This window comes from Cupressus sempervirens, chromosome 10 (assembly GCF_028749045.1).
Source record: "Cupressus sempervirens isolate cs-2001-9-10 chromosome 10, ASM2874904v1, whole genome shotgun sequence".
Classification (NCBI taxonomy): domain Eukaryota; kingdom Viridiplantae; phylum Streptophyta; class Pinopsida; order Cupressales; family Cupressaceae; genus Cupressus; species Cupressus sempervirens.
In genome coordinates, this window is record NC_143127.1 from 164773754 (window position 1) to 164794594 (window position 20841).

The 20841-nt window shown below is 35.4% G+C and overlaps 1 protein-coding gene across 6 annotated transcripts in view; it reads right to left on the minus strand.

Moving 5' to 3' along the window:
- Window positions 1-15958, minus strand: part of LOC149533116 (BTB/POZ domain-containing protein At4g08455-like) — a 95315-nt gene extending 79357 nt beyond the window's left edge. The window contains exons 1-2 of one of the 6 annotated variants that reach the window (XM_089807548.1): window positions 15519-15958; window positions 12823-13112 (exon numbers count right to left, since the gene is read on the minus strand). In XM_089807548.1, coding sequence (XP_089663674.1) covers window positions 12823-13098 — 276 coding nt within the window. In that variant the 5' untranslated portion in view covers window positions 13099-13112; window positions 15519-15958. Of the gene's footprint in view, window positions 1-12822; window positions 13113-14290; window positions 14506-14533; window positions 14812-14888; window positions 15004-15216; window positions 15458-15518 lie in introns of those variants that run through there. The other 5 variants (XM_089807545.1, XM_089807547.1, XM_089807550.1 and 2 more) reach the window with 5 other exon arrangements.
- Between the last annotated feature and the right edge of the window lie 4883 nt (window positions 15959-20841).

Here is a 20841-nt window from a genome sequence, read left to right on the forward strand (position 1 = left end):
AATACTAGGTATATATCTTAATAAGAATGGATGACAGCATAACACTATGATTAAGAAACATAACTCAATGTAGTATTGCCATTCCATGTTATTCTTTGATAATAATGAAAATAAATATGATGAGTAATAGAGATTAACAAGTTAATCTCAACTTGCAATTAGTGAAATCAATCATAAAATGTAAATAGTGAGAACGCTACCAATATAAAAGATATTCCACATTGCGAATAGATCACAGAAGAGAGAGGTCAGTAATTGATGACTCATCAAGATGACTAATCTTAGTTGATGAGTTGAGAACCAGATAAAAAGAGTTCCAAGACAACACGATCATATCAGGTGATCTAACTTATTGATCTTGGAAGGTAAGTACTGCAACAACTAGACAGATATCACGAAGGCATTCCCAGTGATTTTTTTGAAACAGAATATCACAAGGGAACAGTATAGAAACTAAGTGAATAGCAAATTCCAAACCTAATTCAGCCCTAGTTGGGAAGTTCAAGGAAAAAATCAAGTCCAGTCCCAATTGGACATAATTACAGAGAGTGATGGTTTTGTTGCCCAACAGGTTGGAAAACACTCAACTTGTTTTTGTTCTTGGTCATATGAGCAAGTTCAGTAGAAAGTGATTGGCTAATCAAAAGTCCAACCAAGGAGGATCTCAACAATAGACTTATGTTGCAGAGTGTTCTAAAGAGGAATTAGCCTTCTACGCACTCATGGCCAAATAACTTGCAAATTCAGTCAAGTCTTTTCTAGAGTAGTTAGTAGAATGACCATCGAGGAAGAGAACTAAAGTAGTATTGTAATATTTAGTATAAGGGTCTTGTAAGTAACTTTCTTTTAAGTCAGTCAGTTTTTGGAAAAGATTGTTCTTTAGGTTGCTTAGTTAGTCTAGTAACTTTCTATTTTGTTTTCAGCTCTCAATCATTTTTGTTATAGAAAGATCTTGTTATTGCTTATTTAAGGAGTATTCCTCCCATTTTTTAATATCGAATATGTCTATCAATTATCATTTAAATCCAAAAGTTAATTTTAAATGTTGAATTCTTTATATGCATGGGGTGGCGAACCCATCTGCCATGACCACCTTGAATCCTTCTAAGTCTTCACTTTCTAATTTCATCCTTGTTACCAATCCTTATCAATGAAGTTATGAGCAGTGTCACTATGTCATGCCCCCTTTCTAAAGTGGACATCAAAGACGATAGAGTTGGCCTATCATTAGAGTCTCGTAGGCTGACAGTGGCGTTTAGGGACTCAATCAGGGTACACAGTGTTTGGATCTGGAGTTTCAGACAATAGGAGAGCAGTTGAGAGCAATTCCTTAATTGTAGGAGGAGTTTCCTACACTTTAGGAGGTGGAGATGGGTTACATTCTTGAGCCTCTATGAAATGTTCCAACTGGCAATGGGTGATTCGTAGGCAGATTATGGCCGGAATGGATACCAAATTGCTTCTCGAAGAGATCCGTACGGATGAGAGAGGCTATCAGGAGGTGATGTACGGTGGCTAGGGAAGTGTTTCTGAAGCCGTACCGTGTGAATATTATGTCTGCACTATGATAGGTAGTCCGTACAGAAGTGTGAGGACAGTATGGTGACAACAAACTCAAGAAAGAGTCTGTACGGATACAGTAGGCAGATGACCATATGGGATTTATGGAGCAGGAGGTACGGTTAACTTGGAAGTTCGTACGTCGTGTGTGAAATCCGTACGGCAATCCACAGTGACCGTACGGTGACCACCCAATAAGCCGTACAGTTAGCACAGTTGGTCGTACAATGAGCCCAGAAGGTCGTACGGTGCACACTTAAGGTCGTACGGTGTCAATTATGTGAATAGGATGTTGTGTACAAAAAAGAGGAGATGGAAGCCGTACAATGTTGAATCACGATGGAAGCACGATGATGCAAACAAACACAAAAGCATAACACTGAAGATTTCGAACACTAAATCTTACTCGAACAAGTATGGAAGAATATTCGTCAAATTGATATGAATTTGCAAGTAATATGAGCACTCCAATTTGCCGAATACAAACTAGTTGAACACCGACGGAATAGGGTGAGAGTTGAATCCCACCGAAACCGTACAAGCCAAATAGGGAAGGTCTTTCACTTCTGAAATGGCGAACAATGTCAAACTCCAACAGGAATCCGCAGTACAAAGAAATGAAATCCAAAAACATGCCTACAAACTTCTACAAGCCTCGCTTAAATACCCATCGGGAAAAACTTTTCGAGGGTGTACAAAGTTAGCCGATGGCGACACAAACTACGAAAACTAAATAAAAATGGGCCCGAGATAAAATAAATCAATTGGCCCATTACAAAGATTAAATGAGAACATTTATTTTATGACGGGGACATTACACTCTACGAGATCATTCGATGGTTTCAGTTTCGGGAGATTCAAAGACATTCCTATTTTTTAGGAGTATCCCTAATTTTGAGGGATGAGACTGTTAGTTATTTCAAATTATCCAGCATCAATCACAAAAGGTGACGAGTTCAGTTTCACCTTGTAGAGGTGTTTTGGCTATTAGTTCGCTATTTGAGAAATATTTTAATATATTTAAATATTCTCCTAAGTTAGCGTTTTAATAATTTAAATAAGGCTAAGTTATAGGCATTTTGGAGTAATAAGGGGTTTTTTGGCCTCATTTGGGTTAATATCCCTTGGTGCAATGGCTCATTGGAAAGGTCTTGAACTTTTCTAAATATTTCTCTTTTGACTCGGAGCATTTCAGTGAACGGATTTCTTTCTATTGGGAAAAGGTCATTTTTTGGATACTTGACCACTTTAAAAATGAGAAATATATTATTTTATAACCCAACTCCACGTGGAGACACTTTTAGGGTTCGAGCTAAGTTTGGTGGGTTATAAGGAGGTAAAGACAAAGTTCAAAGGTATTATTGACATATTAAATCTTGGATTTGTGTTTTGAGACCTGATTGAGCTTTCAGCACTTGGGATGCCAAACCCACGTGCTTTGCCTGTTTGGGACCCCAGTAACGAGTCAAAGTTTTAGCTAGGTTTTGGGTATTTTACCCACGTGTGGGCACTTTGCAACTGTACCGCTGCGCCTAGCAGCCATCTACTTTTCCACGTACAGCATTTGAGAGCTAGATTTTGACTGTCGCTTCCTTCTAAGCTCATATTTCACCTTCACGCCTTTAGGTTGGCTTGATTCTTGGTTGTAATCATCTAGATATTATTGTAAATCTTCATTTGGTTACATATTAGGCATATATTCTAAAAAATCTGCTTGAAGCGACTTTGCTTTAAATGTATTTGGAATACATTCTCAGAACTGGTCCATGTTATTGTACTTCTGTTATTACTTATTGAAAAATCATCAAAAATATAAAACAATCAAACCCTTCTACAACTTCTCTCTAGCTCTGCAAGAAAATTTTAATAAACAGGGAAAACAAATTTAAAAATATAAAATTATAGCAAATCAGCGGAAGAGATCCATCAGGGATCTTTCAGTGGTATCAGAGCCTAGAACCTGCCAGCCTGTTGGGAAAGAAATCAATTCAGTTACAGGCCAATATCATGGCTAGAAATAAAAATGGGTGCTCTAAAGTTTCATCTTCGTTAACAAGCACAAGTAAGATGTCTCTTGTCAAGACATTCAATGTTGCAGTTATAAGCAACTACCATTAGTATTGTTCTCTTCCTAAGGAGATACGCAACCTCCTTTCCTTTATAGAATTTATGGGTGTACCTAAAGCAGATGATAACTGGGTATCTACAAGCTCCTTTCAGCAATAAAAAGAGAAAGAAATATTAAATGATAATAAAAAAGCCATTGGTCACAAATTGGAAGAGATTACAATCAGGGGGCAAAATATTAGAGATGTTAGAAATGTGACACCAAGGTGTGAGGCCTATTCTGAAATTTGCAACAGCAATTCAAATCATGAGGTAACATTTATTTCAAATGGAGGTAATGATGTTGATGATGGTATTCAACTTAAGAATGGGATGACAAGTTTAGTATGCAGGCAGTCTGATTTTGAATCTCATAGAAGCCAAGTTGAAGACTTCTTTGAGCCACTCCTATCTAAGCATGTGAAGAATCAAGATGGGGTGTTGTTTAATGATTGGAATGAAAGCATGGAGGAGGCTCCCACAGCTCTGATTTGGGGCAGCGATAACTTACACCCTCCTTCTTGTAATATGGTAACTCTTTCACTTGGGAATAGTCATGAAGGCCTGTATGCAAGTGGTGGCCATGAGGCTTTCTATGATAATACACTTAAAGGGGTCAAAAATATAACTAGAACACATCATAATAATTCTGAAGTTCATAACAGCAGTGACACAACTTCGTTACCTCAAGATGTGGCATCCTTTGGTCAAGAAGCGAACAATGATTTGTATTCTATATTTGAGGGTACACATGGTGCAAGCATGGGACGTGATAATGGGAATGGTACAAGTCATCATAAGCCTGATTTTGTATACTTTGGGGTAGATGATATAAAACATTGTCAAAGGTTGAATAAATATTGGTTAGATAGAACTATGCAAGCAAAGATACTTGCTGCCCAAGCAAGCCAAGGTCTCCAAAGAGTCAAAGAATGCCATAATCAAATAGATGATGCAAGGAAACAAAGAGAATCATCCATTAGATCTTTATTTCTTCCAACGGAAGAAGAGGCCAACGTTGATTTGGATGGAACAACAAGTAATACAGAGGGTCAGGATTATTTTGGTGAGTTTGCACAAGAGAGTAATCCGGACATAAGTATTTCAAAGGCATTGGGTGATGAGACTTCATGTCATGATGAGTTTGATTTCTTAGACCACACCCTAGAAATCAAAGTAGTGTGTACTCATAGTGACACTAAATCCCAAGATCGTGATTTGGTTGTATGTGCAAACACATGGGGAGCTGATGAGAGTGAGCATAGTGTGGTGACAACAGTTTCATCATTGACAGAGGAGGTGGTCTCAGAGGTACAAAGTTGCACTACCATAAATGAGGATACATGCATTAGTGAATGCATACTGGATACTCCTTACAGCGATGTACATGACTCCGACATAGTATTCTACCATAGCGCAGATTCAGAGGTAATACACATGCCTAAGAACTATCATTTTCAGACTCCTCATCGCTTGATTAGACAACTCAAGGTTGATGACAGGAGGGTAGACATAGTGGTTGAGCACTTTGATGTCACTCGACAGATGTTATCTACACTCAGTTGGAGTGCTCTTATGACTGATGGGTACGATAGTGGAGGATTTTCCATGGCAGATTTCCATGCTCTTCATAAGGCTATAGGGATATTGAAGCAGGACTTATACTATCCGTGTTGCGATAGTGCGCTCCCATCTTCAGAGGATAGAGTTATTGACTATAGGCACTTGACTCAGCAGTTTGGGAGGATTGGTTGGTGGGACCAACAAACGATCCAACATTATGTTAACCGATTTCCAACATGGGCTATCACATCTATATCACAGAGACTTCATCTGGGATCATGGTTACAGGATGATGTGGGTATTAGTAGACATGATGCTTTGGATGATTATTACTTTCATGTTGGTATCACAATAGTTGCAAAGAGATATGGCATGATAGAGGTTTCCAATTATCCCTGTTTATACCTGATGGATGGGTGTTGGTTCAAATGGTGTTGGAATTCGGGTGTTGTTTTGTTTGACGCCTTATCTCACAAGGATACCAGTATGTTACCACCTTGGTTGTGGGAACACTCTCATCCAGTGTGGGATCCTAGTATTATCCTATGCAGTGCATTTGATTGAGGGATCCTTGATGTGTTGCTTCATATCACACACCCAAGAGTGTATATCAGAGTGGCGCAACAGGAGTTTGTTCATTGTTTGTGGACAAACAATCTCCGGGAAGGGAGGATTGTCATGTCCCCTTTCTAGAGTGGACATCAGAGACGATAGAGTTGGCCTATTATTAGAGTCTCATAGGCTGATAGTAGTGTTTAGGGACTTAGTCAGGGTACACAGTGTTCGGATCTAGAGTTTCAGACAGTAAGAGAGCAATTGAGAGCAGTTCCTTAATTGTAGGAGTTTCCTACATTTTAGGAGGTGGAGATGGGTTACATTCTTGAGTCTCTACGAGATCATTCTATAGTTTCTATTTCGGGAGATTCAAAGACATTCCTATTTTTTAGGAGTATCCTAATTTTGAGGGATGAGACTGTCAGTTATTTCAGATTATCCGGCATCAGTCATAGGAGGTGATGAGTTCAGTTTCACTTCATAGAGGTGTTTTGGCTATTAGTTCGCTATTTGGAAAAAAATTTAATATATTTAAATATTCTCCTAAGTTAGCATTTTAATAATTTAAATAAGGCTAAGTTATAGGCATTTTGGAGTAATAAGGGGGTTTTTGGCCTCATTTGGGTGAATATCCCTTGGTGTAATAGCTCGTTGGAAAGGTCTTGAACTTTTCTAAATATTTCTCTTTTGACTCAAAGCATTTTAGTGAATGGATTTCTTTTTATTGGGAAAAGGGTCATTTTTTAAATACTTGACCACTTTATAAATGAGACATATATTATTTTATAACCCAACTCCACATGGGGACACTTTTAGGGTTCGAGCTAAGTTTGGTGGGTAATAAGGAGGTAAAGACAAAGTTCGAAGGTATTATTGACATATTACATCTTGGATTTGTGTTTTGGGCTCTGATTGAGCTTTCAGCATTTGGGACGCCAAACCCACTTGCTTTGCCTGTTTGGGACGTAGCCCCCAAAACAGTGGTTTGGATTCTTGCAGTCAGAAGCATCATGGAGATTGTGTATTGTCTCTTCTGGGGAACACAATACTAAGTCAGAGTTTTAGCTGGGGTTTCGGTATTTTACCCACGTGTAGGCACTTTGCAGCTGTACAGCCGCGCCTGGCAGCCATCTACTTTTCCACATACAACATTTGAGAGCTGGATTCTGGCCGTAGCTTCCTTTTGGGCTCATATTTCACCTTCATGCCTTCAAGTTGGCTTTATTCTTGGGTGTAATCATCTGGATATTATTGTAAATCTTCATTTGGTTACATATTAGGCAAACATTCAAAAAAAATTGCTTGAAGCGACTTTGCTTTAAATGTATTTGGAATACATTCTTAGAACTGGTTCATGTTATTGTACTTCTGTTATTACTTATTGAAAAATCATCAAAACTATAAAACAATCAAACCCTTCTGCAATTTCTGTCTAGCTCTGTAAGAAAATTTTAATAAATAGGGAAAGCAAATTGAAAAATATAAAATTACAGAAGATCAGCAGAAGAGATCCATCAGGGATCTTTCACACTACCCACTAGAACCATCACTTTTTGTCTTTTTAGAACAATCGAGATTCTGAAAGGGTGATATTTAGGTGCTTCTAAGAGTGTTGCCAAAGGACCCTTTTCTTCATTGCCAAGTCTTCTTTTACTTTGAGAGTTAAACTCTTCTTCATTTGCAAAAGCTTCTATGTTGTGTGCTTTTCCTCTCTTCATGCACCTATGTGTCCTGACCCCCACTTTTTTTTGCACTTAAAACATAATCCACTTTTTCAAAGTTTTGTCCTTTCTTCCAATGTGTGCACCTCAGAAAGTTAAGTCTTATGTTCCAAGTTTCTTTTGTACGAAGGCTGATTTCCTGATCTTGAAGGCATGTTCCTAGATTGGTTCTTTTCCTTTGATGATGTGGCTTTCAACCTTAGGGCCTTTTGAATTGCATCTTGAAGAGATGTACGGTCAAAAGCACTCACTCAGTCATGAATTGACTCTGATAGTCTGTCAACAAACTAGTATGTTTGTCTTTTCTTTGCAATCCCAAGTAACATGACTCAAATATTTTACAATTCAATTACATAGTCTTCTATGGATCCCTTTTGTCTTAATTAAGTTAGTTCTTTAAAGTGCCTTTGAGGGTAATTTTGGTTAAATAGGTTTACAATCCTTTCCATAAATTTGTCATAGGCTGTTATGTTTTGGTGCTCTAGAGCAATCAAACCATGGTATCACTGGTTATGTGCAGCCCTTCCAAATTTAAGATGGAAAATTTGATGGCATCTCCTTCAACAATGAGACTAAGAGATAAAAATGTGTCCAATTTTTGGATACATGAATGGGCAGTGACTTTCCCTAATCCATCAAAGTTAGAATATTCATTTTACTTATTTTATAACATGAATCTTTGTTATGCTGATCACTTTCTCTTCTAGAGTTACTTCTTGTTCTAGCCTCACAATACTCTTTAAAGGGAATATTCCTCCTGATTTCAGGGTCAATTTTTGAATAAGCTTCTGCATACTCATCTAAAATATTAATTATTGTATTGATTTCTTCTTCCTCTTTTGATTGTCCTTCTCTAGGTAAGAAAGATGATCTAGTTGCCCTAGGTGTTGACCCTAGTGGAGCTCTAGTATAATATCTTGAATAAGTAGAAGTGGCATCCCTCCCATTACTATGGTTAGATCTAAGAGTGTTAATTGTGTTGCTCATATTTCAAAGGGTTCATTATCATCTCATTTTGCTTCATAAAAGCTCAGCTTATTCTTTCATTGTGCTGCATGAAATCCCTCAACTCATCTCCCAATTGTTCACCTATTTGATTACTTTGAGTAGAGTTATTGCTTTATGCAAGTAATCTTAGTAGAGTTATTTCTTTATGCAAGTCATCTGCTTTCGCTTTCCAATGCCCTTTGAGCCCTTTGGCTTAGTTGCATAACTTGCAGGCTGGTAAGAACAATGATACCAAATGTAATATCCCTTATCGGAATATTCCTAAATTTTTCCCTAAAACCACAATTTGAATTAAAATAAGATATATACTACATTTAAGAATGCAAATTTACCAATTGAAAATACTCTTTGAAACAGAAATCCTAGTACACATCCTACACGCCATATTAGTCACGAGGAATTGACGTCAAAATTGTAAGTCATGATAACATGTCTTACTAATCATCAGTAAATATCATGATATCCATAAACATCACTCGCATTGTAAATCAAACATGCAATAACCATTTCAAAGTAGATTCCTAGAATAGTCTCATTGGTAACCACAATTTCAAGGTTGGTTGCCCTTGTAATGCAACAAGAAGAAAGGTGGGACAACCTTCCATCCCTAACCTTGGAGGCTGGTTATCATCCTCAATCAAGCCCAAAAGCATGGAATGCCTGTCATTCATTCCATCTGAGGGTGGTATACATGATAAGAGCATGAAGGCTAGTCTTCCTTCACCTCTCATGAGCTTGGAAGGCTGGCTGTCCTTCCTATTTGCAATCTGTTTCTCTAAATACAAAATGGATTATTATACAAATCTTCCAAAACACATTTATAATAAAAAGAAGCATTTAGATTACTGACAAAAAACATTAATTTCTGCAAATATTACAATGGCATGAACACATGTACATGCCTATAGTTTAACTTTATTCACAAAATTTATTTTAAAATCTATTTGCTGATATTCAATATTTATTTCTGCTCTTGATTTAGATCTGATTTCTTATTTTCTTATCTGCTTGTTCTTGATCATTCCATCCCCTTCAAATGAGGCTTCAACTCCTTTTATACCCATCTCTCCTTCTCTTCTAGGCACAAAACTGGGGCTCTCCTTGCACACCCTTGGCCACATCGGGCAACCTGTCACCACCATGACATGGCATGCTTAGAAGAGGACCTCATAACAGTTACTCCCTCATTGTATTCCCCTATTATCCCTACCACAATTAACTACGGAAAACGCAAAAAAGAGTTACAAATTGTTGCATGTATTCTTCGAATACAGGATCCTTATTCATGTACATCATTCATAACAGAAATCAGAGATAAGACCATTATCCATAAGCAAGAAATCATAAGTAAGACCATTGTGCTGCTTATTATAAGAATTGATACTTCATACTAATATGTAGATAAAATTCAGATTCTCTATGCTGGAGTGGTTGCTATAAGACAGATCTGATCGGTTCAATGTTTGAATGATTAATATATAGACTGATTAAATTGATGAAAGAATTGACCATTGGTTTGTTTGCTTTGTTCCCAATTGATGTTTGATGGATGATTGAATGATTTGCTCTCATTTAATGATTTGATATATTAGTGAATGGCAATTGAATAAATGAAAATTCATAGAGTGGGAGTGCTGATTTAATGCATTGGAGAGTGATGATAAATCCCTTGAATCCTTGAATGATGTTTCCTTTATAATTTATTGGTAAAAGGGTCACCACCCTTCATGAGAATTGAGTCACCATTTTTCATTGTTGCCTACGAGAATAATACAGTATTCCCCCAAATTGATCTCCCCTAGATCCTCCTCAAATCAAACCTTCTCCACTTTGTATCTTCCAATGTTAGGGAGAAGTCACACCTCTTCATCATAGCTGCCCATTGCAGTGGTCACAACCTTTCACAATTACCACCCTTTAGAAAACTCACAACCCTCAATCATTTCTACACTTCGAAAGAATCACAAACCTTCATTATTGTCACTCTTTGAAAGTGTTATAATCCTTAGTAACTTTTTCCCTTTGAAGGAGCCAATTATTTATTTTCTTCTTATTACTTTTCTCTTCCATTGATTCTTTAGAGAATCCCACCTTCCCTTTTCTCTTCCTTCCTCTCTCCACTTCCAATAGAAACTCCCTTCTCCCTTTTCATATCTCATGTTTGAGAGAGTCACAACTTTTCATTTCATGCCTTTTGACCATTCATTAACTTAACTAAATTTTAATTTTGTTATATTTATTCCTTTATACTTTTCATCTTAATTTTATTTGTATTCTTAAATTTTTTGAATTTATTATTATTGTTTATTATTAAATCATTCCAAAAAGACAAAATTACAGATTCCTCTCAAAAATATATGCACTTGAAAAAATGGCAATTGATTTCAAAGTCAATGAAACGAAATAACCATTATTGACTATCGGAAGTTTTTGCAACATGCTAAGAGAGTAAGGCAAGCTTGTTTCAGGGGAAGAAGCATCATGTGCTAAGTGCCTAAACTGAAATATCACTACACTTTGGATTCCTCTCAAAATGTTATGCACTTTAAAAATAGCACTTGATATCAATTCTGTGAGCACAAGTTATGACCTCAGCAAGTTGAAGGAATCATGAAACAGCTAAGAGGTAGTTTTATTTTTGTCAATGCTTTCACAACTGATGCTTCTGGCAGTGGTGATTTTGTGTTTAGGTAAAGTGGTAGTTTTGTCCCAATGAAATGTACAGGAAGGAGAAGCAATTAGGAAATATTTTGTCTTCATGTTCCAGGCTCTTGGGGTTCTTGTTTGAGACTAAAGCCTGTTGTATGTTTGCCAAAAACTTCAAGAAGTTAGAGAAGGTGACTGGAAATCTAATTAAGGCATTGTATGCAAAAGAAATTCATGAGACATCAAAAACATGGTAAAGAGTGAATTGTGAACATTTACAACAACAAAGCTAAGATGAAGGAAGGTGTCATTTTGGCCAAGAAAGCAAGTCATGCATGGTAGATTGCAGAAAGCATTTGCAAGTGGTTAATTGCTATAATGAATATTTGTGTCCTTGGATTTTCAAAAAGGCAATAATACTCCAAAAAAAAAGTACTGAAGATGACAAAGTAATGCTAACCCTTCTAAGGTTTCCCCATATTAGGTTTCTCTAGGGTGACTGCTTCTCAGTTTTGCTAATGTGTTTGGTTTCCTTACAGTGTACTTTTATTTTATGCAATTAGTCCATTATCTCAAACACCTAAGCAAGTGAGAAACAATTTTAATGTGTATGCACATGTGTAGTGCACTTGTTCCTAACAACAATTGAGAGTTGAATCTAATCTCATTACCCTTCTAAGGTTTCCCCATATTAGGTTTCTCTAGGGTGACTGCTTCTAAGTTTTGCTAATGTGTTTGGTTTCCTTACAGTGTACTTTTATTTTATGCAATTAATCCATTATCTCAAACACCTGAGCAAGTGAGAAACAATTTTAATGTGTATGCACATGTGTAGTGCACTTGTTCCTAACAACAATTGAGAGTTGAATCTAATCTCATACTACTGATGAACAACAAATTCCTGAACATAACTGATTTGTGGAATTCTAAGAAAAATAAAATGTATATTCCCAACCAGAGATTTTACGACAAACATTGGTAAGCTCTCAGATGGTTTCCTGTTTCTATAGATTTAGTAGATCCAATTTTTAAAGTATGTTATAGTTTTTTTTTAACCTTGTGCCAAAGGTATCCCCGCAACCCAGCCCAATGCCCAACCTGCCTTACCTTGGTCTACTTGCTGCCAAGCTGGGGTCGGGAAGGAGCAAGCTGGGGAGAGAATAATCCTCTGGAGATGCACCAAGCCTTTCACAAGCCAGGTGCATTATGTGAGTTGGGGCATTCAAGTAAAACTTGAGTCTAGGGGCAAACCCTGACCAAGCCAATAGTCTTGTTACTACGATTGGAAAGACCAACATGAGAAGTCATATTTTATTTGATAATATCTGCTAATAGACTCAACATTGCAAGATCTAAATTGGTGCCATACAAATACATGGTTGCAAGACTCACAATCATATAATGCTGAACCCATAAAACTGATTATTTTAAATAAATTGTTTTGAATACACCATCACAGTCAAGTTGCTATAGTGGGACAATTAACATTCATGGTGGGAATGACATGGACTACTTTTTTCAGCTATCATCAAACTTGTACTCATATTGTTTAACAATACAAATACATCTCTTATATAAATAAAGTTCATTAAGCATGCTTCTTTCTGACTAATTATTTTCCTTTAAAGTGAATTCTTTTAGCAGAAGGAATATGTAGAATTACCAAAACAATTCTGTGAGCTTTTATTTTAGAACCATCTCCAACTTCAAAAACAATGTCCGTATATTGGTCAAGCATTGTCTCATGTGCCCATGTTTTTAGGAAAGCAATCCGTGCTTTCAACTCTTCAATCTCTTTCTTGAGCTCTTCCTCCGTTTCACTTGCCTCCTCATAGCATTCTCTGCAGGTTCCCACAGCATCCATATTATATTCGTCTTTGCAAGAAAGGCATGACATTCTCAGGATACCCTCTCTCCACTGTTCATATTCCCTTGCCATTGTAACTGAGTAAGCTGATATAACAACAACTTTATCAGACAAACTTAAAGGAGCTAAAAGTGTCTAAAAGGTTTATAAAGATAAAAATTATATCAATAACCATCTTGTCTCCTGATGATGATTTTCTGAATGTCTCTGAAATGTCAACTCAAAAAACTTCTACACAGTTTACTATCAGAAGCTTTAACTATTGCAATCTCATGGATTGTGAACATATTATATCTTCAAAGGTTTAATGGCAATTAATGTACAGCACAGAATTCAAGAGACTCAAACAAGGATTAAATTTGAGAGTAGATAATAGGTGCAAATGAATAGAGCTAGCACGGGATTATTTGGCTTTTGATGTAGCCTTGTTGAAACATACATGCTATTAATCAGCAATGAAGCCATAAGGTGACAGGCCAAATTGAACATTCCATAATGACTGCTCAGAAATGTCTTTGTAGTGAATAAAAAGGCTAGGTGAAGTGTCTGTGTGCAGTGAACAGGGAGCAAGCTTGAGTAATATATGTATTTGACAACATATACAGTTCTTAAATATGTGCGCTTCAATGCTATAAAAACAAAATTGGAAATTTGGATGCAAAGTTGCTAAGAAAATCCATAGTTGAGTGTGAACATATGACACCCCGCTGGGGGTACACCAACATGGTCGAGCAGCCAATATGAAAATGAACAAAAAAAAATCCATCGGAAGTATTTGCAAGGAGAAAAGACAGTTAGATGTATAATTTACCAGGAATAAAAGGACTATTCATTTGTGAAAAAGGAATTATGCTGATCATAAAAGGAAAATCCCAGTGGTGCTAATAACACGAATGAGAGAGGTCAAACAACAACAGTGCTTTCTAGACTACTACTGATGCCTCACCTTCCGATGGACTATTCCACATCACAATGACCAAGTTAAAGACTCTGTCCCAGATGAAACTTTTTTTTTATAGAACACAAGAGCCACCACGTGAAAACTTTGCCTAGAAGGTATAGTGTCCATGCAAATGACAACAAAATCTCCAACAAAACAAATCGCAACAACTCTTAGTCACCAATCCTCACATTCTAGGAAAATTTATAGAAAACTTATCTCTCTACCAATCCTCATAAAACAAACAATAAAGAGTGACAGACAGACTCCAAGATTATGATGCAAGTGTAGCAGTGATTCAAGGCCCTTGTAAGAGGATCATACCTAAATTCAAATCCCCTATTGCAGTAGGTGCAGCACATAACCTCCATGATGCATAAAGTGAAATTGAACTGCAAAAAGAATGGGGTACATTCATGCATGACCTAAGTGTACAATTATTAAGACGAATCCAGACATACCAAACACCATAGTAAAGGTAAACCACAACATTTCCATCTGAGATTCACTGGGTCAAAAAGAAAAGTAAAAATGATGTGCAACTCATGAAGGGCATTCCTTACTTACTGAAACATTTCTCTCAGGAAAAGGCAACCTAGATTAGGATCATTTCTATCTCTGGCTATCTCAACCAAGCAATGGATCCTAAAGTATGATAAAAAATAATTGCATGGTTAAAACCAGAAATCTTGCCAAGCCGAAACCTCAATGAGGATTCTGCTCAATTGAATCATTTGGATTTTAGATGTGCAAATAAAAGGCTATTCTGCATATGAAAATTTTTACCCCATAATTTAAAAAGCATTCCTGCCTAACTAGAGCAATATATCTATTATGAAAATTCTGCCCTATTCCTACAGTTTTCAAAAAAAAAAAAAGATTTTTTTTTAAAAGGTTTTCTGGATTGCCCACTTAAACACACATTTGGATTGAACGGACAGTTGCAATGCCTTTATTTGGAGTTTAAAGGGACTTTAAAGATTGACCCAATATGTGGCAGCTCACCATCAAATGTATAATAGTGGTACAAGATATTCCCATTTAAAAACCAAAAAGCAAAAGTTTAATGGGCTTTGACGAGTGCCCACTAAAATGAAGTTTACGTTTAAAAAGACCGTCCCCATAGGAGAAATTTTCATAACAGAATAAACAAAAGAAAAACAGTGAGCTTTAAAGATTACTCAGTAAAGAACATTTGTGTTAAGGATAGCTGTGCTATATAATTTTGCGTTTAAAAAAACACAGATTACCCCATAAAAAAAAGTTTCTGAATAAATCAGTAGCCGCCGTAGAAGATATTTCCATTTTTTTCAATTGTGAAGGTTAGGTTTTGACAATTACCCTGAAAAGCGTAGTATAAATCGACAATGATAAGACGAGATGTTGCCAATCGAATACATATATAAATTAAACGCACATTGCCCAGACATAGACCCGACACGTGATTTTCATTAAATAGCAGTTTATTATTGAGATGTGGCCATGAATGCCAGATGACATGAATCATTAAACCAAAATACTGTGTAATGTGACTTAAAAGCATTAAGCCTACCTCAGGTGAAAAAATAGTCTTGTAAAAACCAGATGAATAGGTCTGGTTTGCACAGAGGAGAAGTACATGAGACTGTTGTTGTTTTCTGCATACCCGAGGTATGTGATCCAGTTGAGAGCCACTATTCTTTTGGTGTACAATGTAACTCCTTCCGAATTAAAAATATGAATGGTTAATCGTACTGATTGTGTTTCGCTCGCTGATGCTCTATGAGCAAAGTGAGTAGTCTCAAATGTTTTACGCGTTAAATCGTCATTTGGGGTAAAAATGCTTTGAAGATGCGAGTGTGGAGTGCGAAAACCCCAACGTTTGATCACATTCGCGGTTTTGAAAATGTTTATTAACCCATGTTCTTGTATGCGGTTCTATCACCCCAACGTTTGATCACATTCGCGGTTTTGAAAATGTTTATTAACCCATGTTCTTGTATGCGGTTCTATCACCCCAACGTTTGATCACATTCGCGGTTTTGAAAATGTTTATTAATTGATAAGTAGGAGATGATTTCCACAGCTAGTCAAATTGTGATGTGAATATCAGGATTTAACTGTGTGATTTTTGAGTCAAACTCGATGACCCATGTTTCATGAGTAGTGATTCAACATGAATCCATCTCTCATGAGAATAAATGAAACACTTAGCACTCATTGGATCTAGGTGATGCTCACAGGGGTGAAGCACCGGGACTTCCCGGGAGGTCACCCATCCCAGTACTACTCCAGCCTGAGCGCGCTTAACTACGGAGTTTCCTCCACAATTAAACCCAAAGCTTGCAACCCCATTTGCAAAACCTTCACCAAGTGTTGTGCCTTATGAACCATTCATTAGAAAGCCCCTTAAGCTCATCAATTGATAAGTAGGAGATGATTTCCACAGCTAGTCAAATTGTGATGTGAATATCAGGATTTAACTGTGTGATTTTTGAGTCAAACTCGATGACCCATGTTTCATGAGTAGTGATTCAACATGAATCCATCTCTCATGAGAATAAATGAAACACTTAGCACTCATTGGATCTAGGTGATGCTCACAGGGGTGAAGCACCGGGACTTCCCGGGAGGTCACCCATCCCAGTACTACTCCAGCCTGAGCGCGCTTAACTACGGAGTTTCCTCCACAATTAAACCCAAAGTTTCATTTATTCTCATGAGAGATGGATTCATGTTGAATCACTACTCATGAAACATGGGTCATCGAGTTTGACTCAAAAATCACACAGTTAAATCCTGATATTCACATCACAATTTGACTAGCTGTGGAAATCATCTCCTACTTATCAATTGATGAGCTTAAGGGGCTTTCTAATGAATGGTTCATAAGGCACAACACTTGGTGAAGGTTTTGCAAATGGGGTTGCAAGCTTTGGGTTTAATTGTGGAGGAAACTCCGTAGTTAAGCGCGCTCAGGCTGGAGTAGTACTGGGATGGGTGACCTCCCGGGAAGTCCCGGTGCTTCACCCCTGTGAGCATCACCTAGATCCAATGAGTGCTAAGTGTTTCATTTATTCTCATGAGAGATGGATTCATGTTGAATCACTACTCATGAAACATGGGTCATCGAGTTTGACTCAAAAATCACACAGTTAAATCCTGATATTCACATCACAATGTTTATTAACCCATGTTCTTGTATGCGGTTCTATCTAATTTTTTTTTTTTTAACTATAGAAAAAGTAGTTATTCTTAAAATTTAAAAAAAAGTTTTAAAAATAATAGCTGAAAATAGCATTTAGGGAAGAAATCATGTGTGTCTTCATTATATTAAGTAGTGATTAATGTTTTCAATCTGCACAATGCTTAGGAAACACTATATCTTAATGTTATTTTTCAAGATATCACATCATAATGATGAAATTTAAATTAAAGTAAAAAATATGTCATTCTTCACTCTACTACTAAGTTCCAAGCATTTTATTTTTTAATACATTACAATGATTTATCTTTAACTTAACAAAATAAAATGTAAATACAAAATTTCACTTAGATATATGATTTTATGTCATTCTTAAACTCACTATTTTATTGAAAACACTAAATTAATACTAATTAGTATCTCTCAAAACTACAAATTTTATCAATACAAAAATATTGTATGACGCATATTTCTTACTATATTTTCTATTCTACATCCTATCACTATATACCTTTGTTAATTTAACTTTTCAAAAAAGAAATTTTAATTAAATATTAAAAAAAAACATATAAGGAACACATTCACTTTGAAGACACATAATAGCAAACATAATCTCATTGTAATTTATGTCCTCTTATTTGCACGGTTAACCCACTTAACCTAGAAAATGTTAGGTCTACTCTAGATTGTGGATCTAAATAAATTTGGCTTGGTGTGGACTAATGAAGTCTTTTTTCTCATTATTTAATTTAACATAATTTTATTTATTAAATTATGCACTATCACTTTTTTTGTATTTATCTATTTTGTACTTTTGTGTCATTTGTTTATCTTTTATGTATTTCCCTCTAATGTCATCTTTGATGCATGGAGTAATTGGTTCTACAAATTATGCTTTGAAAAGTTAAGCATGGGACCTACTTTAAGAAGAAAGCACATCACATTCAAAAATCAAATATTTCGAGTGAAAGTTACCTAGCATAAATAAAATAAAAGTTGGGCATTTTCCTTTTTTTTTTGTTTTTTGTTTTCTTTTTATCAGTTCTTACAAGAGAATACTTATACATTCAGCTAGATTCAATTAAACATTAAAGCATCAATCAATCATCATTCACAATCAAGAATTGAAATCAATTCATCGGTTCTTCTTTATGATTGTGAAAAAAAATTATTTTCATACAGTAGCCTTTTCACATTATTAAGTTTGATACATTATTTAATAATTTAAATAAATTGAACATATATTCTTAGAAAATAAGTGTGTTAGTAATCAATTATTTCATTTACGAAAAAAACAATGTAATAAAAATTATATCCATATCCAATTTAGTAGTTTAAAATATTAACTATATTTAGTTAAATTTAATATTTATATACAAAATTCAACACTACATTGTAAATTGATTTGGTGGTGCCCATGTAAATCAAATAATTCATTTAAAAATAAATAAATAATTCCCAAAAATCTTGCCATAAAAAATGTAATAAGAAAAGTGATTTATATAATATATTTAATTAATAAAAAAATCGAAGCTTTAGAAAAAAATAGATTAATGGAAAAATAGTTACTTGATTAGTGTAAGAATTATATCCTAACCTACACACCTTATAATAATCACTTACCAAATATCTTTTTCTCTTAATATTTTTAATTATAAAAATACTTAATTTTTTATAATATTAATTTTACATTTCTATACTTATAAATATTGTTGAATTATTTTAATAAACTCTTTTAGTAATAATAAGATTATTAGTTTGTATGTAATTTTATACAAAAAAATACATTTATTAGATAAAATTTAATAAGAGAAATAAATACTTATATGACTTGAATAAGGTCTAATTAAACTAGTATTTATGATTTTAAATGTGTTTCACTAGGAAAATTTCAAAAGTCTTATATTGATCAAATTTTGTAAATTGAAAATGACAAAATTTGCAAATTTTGTCAAAGCGCATAATGTCCAAGTCATAAAAGAAAAAAGAAAAAATAAATTATTTTTCTAAGACAGACACTCCAACAAAACCCTAGTAAGTAGGCAATCCCATTTGCATAGCAAACCAGTTTGCAACTTCAAAGGATTTGCAAGAATGAGGAGAACCGCAGAAAGATAGAGATCATGACCCCTCTATATGCCCACCCTTCAACCCTTGGAAAAAATTGTTCCCAAATAAAGAACTTTGTCCCACCTTTCATCTTCCTCTTCAAAGCCAACCATCAACGAATTACAGATGAAGAGAAGATTCCCAAGCACTAAAACTAAGATATCCAAGGACACATCAAGCAACAATAAAAGGATTTGGGTCATCTTCCTTACATCCTTGACTCCTAGCTTTGCCTCTAGAGCTATTCAACTCCAATTAGGGTAGAAATTGGATCCCCCACTCAAAATTAACCCTAGAAGTAGTTTGACCACCTACCCTCATATTATCCAAACCCCACCATGCCATGTAACCCTAAATTATCATTACAAAATCCTTCATCCAAACCCTCTACTGAATCACTTTGAGGAGATAAACCCTTACCAAGTTGCAAAAAAAGTCTGGTAAGCAAGGAATTGTTAGCCCCAAGTAAAAAAACCTTTAAGAAGGAAGTTAAAATTCTAGGGTTCGAATAAGATTCCACCCAAATCTACATATCTCCAGTGCTTAAAATGCAAAAGCATCCATATACTAGTAATAGCCATAGGGGAATGGAAAATAACCTCTCAACATTTATCATGAGCCAGATATACACGGAAGGAATCTAGCATCGTAGGGAAAAAAGGCCTATATGCATTTTGGGTTGACCCTTCCTCCTCCATGATTGGCATTGTCAGATGGATGAAAGAAGGCTTTAGAAGCCAGGTAAGTGTAGTCATTCTTGCTAACAATTTGCTTTATCTTGATTTTAAAATGGAGTCTTTCAAACAAACATCATTAAAAGACCCAATATCTTTTTATGAAGGTAATTGCATAACATTCTTCTAATGACATTCAAACTTCAATCCAAAAAAAATTTCTTGACTTTAATTCCCAAATAGGTTTTTACAAATGGACACACCCATGGTTAAGTTTTTAATAAACATAAGGAATGATACTATGTTTCTAAACCGATTAAAATCATAACCAAGAGATCACTATATGTACTCAGACCAAAGTTCTATCAAGGAGATATTGGTAACATAGCCATCTTTAGGGAGGAATCTAAAGAAAATAGCTTGGGCTCATTTTACAATTTAGCTACTAGAAACATGAATCTTAGATCTAGATTTCCAGTAGAGATTTTGATTAAATTCCAAGGTGAAGGTTGATTCATATTACACAAATTCTCAAACTCTACCTTTTTGGAACTAATATCAAGCAAATTATTAATTCTTATTACCCAAGCACCTCCTTTGCTTCGAGAGTAGAAACAAATAGATATCCCATTGATTAGATTAGATATTGATGATGGAGAAATATTGGAGGAAGATAGTCAAAAGAATGATAGGGCTGAGAAAAAAGTATCCCTTATTGATTTAGACATATTAATTCCTCCTACTAACATCTTTCAAAACCTTAATCTAGATATATTTAATAAGAAAACAATTATGAAAGAAGCAAGAATAATGAGAGGTAATATAGAAGAGAGCATCCAAAGATTAAGCATTTACATATTAGAAATGTGGTTAATAGAATGACAAAATAATTAGAGGATGAAGTTAAC